Source organism: Propithecus coquereli, unplaced genomic scaffold (genome assembly GCF_000956105.1).
Source record: "Propithecus coquereli isolate 6110/MARCELLA unplaced genomic scaffold, Pcoq_1.0 Scaffold589, whole genome shotgun sequence".
NCBI classification, from domain to species: Eukaryota; Metazoa; Chordata; class Mammalia; order Primates; family Indriidae; genus Propithecus; species Propithecus coquereli.
The window spans coordinates 1158706-1161943 of NW_012151829.1; the positions used below are offsets into that span (position 1 = coordinate 1158706).

At 43.0% G+C, this 3238-nt stretch overlaps 1 protein-coding gene across 1 annotated transcript in view; it reads left to right on the forward strand.

Moving 5' to 3' along the window:
* CD101 (CD101 molecule) overlaps positions 1 to 3238 on the forward strand; it is a 29380-nt gene that overhangs the window by 13206 nt on the left and 12936 nt on the right. The window contains exons 4-5 of the mRNA XM_012658464.1: positions 542 to 940; positions 1651 to 2055. Coding sequence (XP_012513918.1) covers positions 542 to 940; positions 1651 to 2055 — 804 coding nt within the window. The remainder of the gene's footprint in view (positions 1 to 541; positions 941 to 1650; positions 2056 to 3238) is intronic.

Below are 3238 nucleotides of genomic sequence, written 5' to 3' on the forward strand. Positions count from 1 at the left end.
GTGTATAGATATGACATATATGCATATAAACCTCCAAGTAACTTTTTATTGTGAACAGAGATATAATTAATGTTTCTTCGCTGTTGAAAACACATACTAAACCCATTAGGATTGATGAAGGGAAGATAAGCAGGGAAAGGCAGTTTTGAACGCTGAAGGTCTGAATTCTAAAAAACTAAACATTGAAATAAGCTTAGCTTCATTGCTTTTAGATTCATGAACCCACCCTAATTAATCTAACAAAATATTAATATTATGAGATATTTGCCCAACTAGATATTCTTAAGGAAGGGCTGATTTAATAAAACCGATTTTTTAAAAAGTGGAAATTATAAATTGTTTAAGTGTAAATAGGTCCTCTGGATATTTATCTTCTGTCTCGTTTCCGCTATTAAGATGTTCAGCCAATCTTTTGTCTAGGGGTGGTACAGGAAGAAACAGCCTGGTCTGACGTGTCACAAACTAGTCAGGTTCTAATTAGTGAGACTTCACTGTATTTTGGAAAATTTTTCATTTACTTAAAACACTTTTTTCTTCTCTAATCTGAAACCCACAGCAAGAAGTGTGGTTATGTCTACTAAGAACAAGCAGCAAGCTGTGTGGGAAGGAGAGGCACTCATTCTTCTCTGCAAGGTGGGTGGACCTGAAAGTCCTCTGGCTGTGAACTGGTCGCACATCCCACAGGACCAGACGCAGCCTGAGTTTGTGGCTGGCATGGGGCAGGATGGCATTGTGCAGCTGGGTGCTTCCGATGGGCGAGCCAGTTACCATGGCAACATAAGGCTGGAGAAAGTGGACTGGGCCACCTTCCGAATGGAGATCACCTCCACCACCCTCACAGACAGTGGCACGTACGAGTGCAGAGTGTCTCAGAGGACCCGGAACAAGGCCAGAGACCTGAGCTGGACTCAGAAGATTTCAGTCGCTATAAAATCTCTGGGTAAGTGTCAAAGAAATCCTTTTCTGAACCTGCATGTCAGTCACTTCATTCTGCAGCCGAATGCAGTGGAATTTGATTGTGTGTCATCGTGAATCCCTCAGTGATGGTGTGTGTACCATACCATACCACGACGCAGAGCACAGTCTCTGGCCACCATGTCTGTCAATTAATCTTTAAAGTTTATTCATCTTTATAAAGATCAGCTTTAGAGTGCAACTTGTAAGTTTTAGTTCAAGGTTAGAAACAAACTCCTATGAATTGGAGTCGACATATAGAAGAGCGTAGCTGAGCCTTATACATTCTGGCTTTGAACAGCTGCGGCCCTGGGATTGCAGAGCCTCTTCCAGCACATTCGGAAGGGTTCTGATACTGAACCCAGGAGGGGGAGTAAAGGAAGGAGGCCAGACAACCGGGTCTGGGGAGTGTTCCACCCACTCAGCAGCAGCTGTCTCGGCAGCAGACTGGAGAAACACTGCCTATTTGTTGTCGCTGCTGAGAACAGTCTTAGAAGAGGGTCAACTTTGCAAAATTGAGGTCAGAATTCAGGACAGATTGTACTGTGAATCAACTTCAATCCCAAAAATATATAATACTCCAAATGTGCAAATGCATGGTCCTAAGAGAAAAGGTGATAACTAGAAAAACTTGAAAGTGCTGTACTTTGATTTGGTAAAGATATTAGAAATTGGGTTTCATTTTTCTGTCTACAGAGTCCAGTTTACAAGTTAGTCTGATGAGCCGTCAACCACAAGTGAAGTTAGCCAACACCTTTGACCTGTCCTGCATAGTAAGGGCCGGCTACTCTGACCTCAAGCTGCCACTCACTGTGACATGGCAGTTCCAGCCAGCTGGAGCACAAGACTTTTATCAGCTTATTCGGATCACCCATAATGGCACTATTGAATGGGGGGATTTCCTATCCCAGTTCCAAAAGAAGACGAAGGTTTCACAGTCTTCATTTCATTCTAAACTCCTAATCCATGATGCCACCGAGGAAGAGACAGGAGTGTATCGGTGTAAAGCAGAAGTTTATGACAGAAATTCCCTACACACCAATGGCCCTGCAAGGGCTTCTGTCATCTCTCACCCATTGAAAATAGCCATCACTTTACCAGGTAAGCATCACTTGAAATTCATCCCTGATTTTTTAAATAAAACAAAACAAAATTACATTCCTCCCATTTTGGGTAAATTATAGAAATTAAGCATAAATACTTCCTTCTTATGTTTGCACTGGATAAGTAAGCACCACTCGATGCGTGATGTCCGGGCTCACATTAGGTCAGCATGCACAGATGGCCGTACTTGTAGTGAAAACATCGAAATACTTCCACTCTGGCTAATACCTCCTGCTCCATGCTCCTGCCCCTGCCCCATTTTCCCGTGGGTTTCCACCACCCAGCAACTCAAGGATACCACGTGGCACAGCAGGGGACCTCTAGGACCTGGTCGCAGTGGAGAGGCAATCTTTCGGATTGGTCACAGCCCAGGCCTTACCAGTTATTAAACATTTGCAAGGTCTCTCCTAGGGGTAGAGATAACGTAAATTCCGTTAGAATACATTTATCTGCTTTTTTTAATGGGTTACTATATGAGTCAGAGAACTTATGATTCTAGTCAAATATAATCTACCTCATCAATTGGTAACAAAGCACAGAGGTTAAAAATGAGGTAAAGTCCTGCTGTCATGTGTCTCTTATAACTTCTATTCTCTTACGACAGAGTGATGAGAGACTTGGAAGTCACTTAGATCTGACGATCACTGGATAGCAGCGTGACTTTGGACAGGCCACTTAATCTGTCCAAGCCTTAGTTACCTCATCTGTAAATTGCTAATGTGCAGTTTAAATGCGGTGACATATGTGATGTGCCCAGGGCAGTGCCTGACACACCAAGCAGATGCTCAAACATGATAGTGGTCATCGTTCTCCCTGCTGCTGAGCAATATCTTTGGTAATAGTGGTGATCTCCTTGTTTCATTAATTCAGGCCTGAATTTACTTGTTCTCTCTGCAGTACTTGCACTGGTTTCCCCAATTCCTTCTTCTTGAAACTTCTTTTTTCCTTGGCCCTGTGACACAAGATTTTCTTAGTTTCCTTCCTAAAACCGACGACTCCTTTTCGTCTGTTTTTGCAGAATTCTCCTCCTCCATTGATTCTTTTTTTTTTTTTTTCAGGGTATTATGAGGGTACAAACATTATGGTTACATTTTATGTCTTTGCCTCACCCAAGCAAGGGTTAGAGGCATGCTGTTCCCCTCTACAATGCTCCCCGTGTCCTTTAGTTGCGGGTTTACCC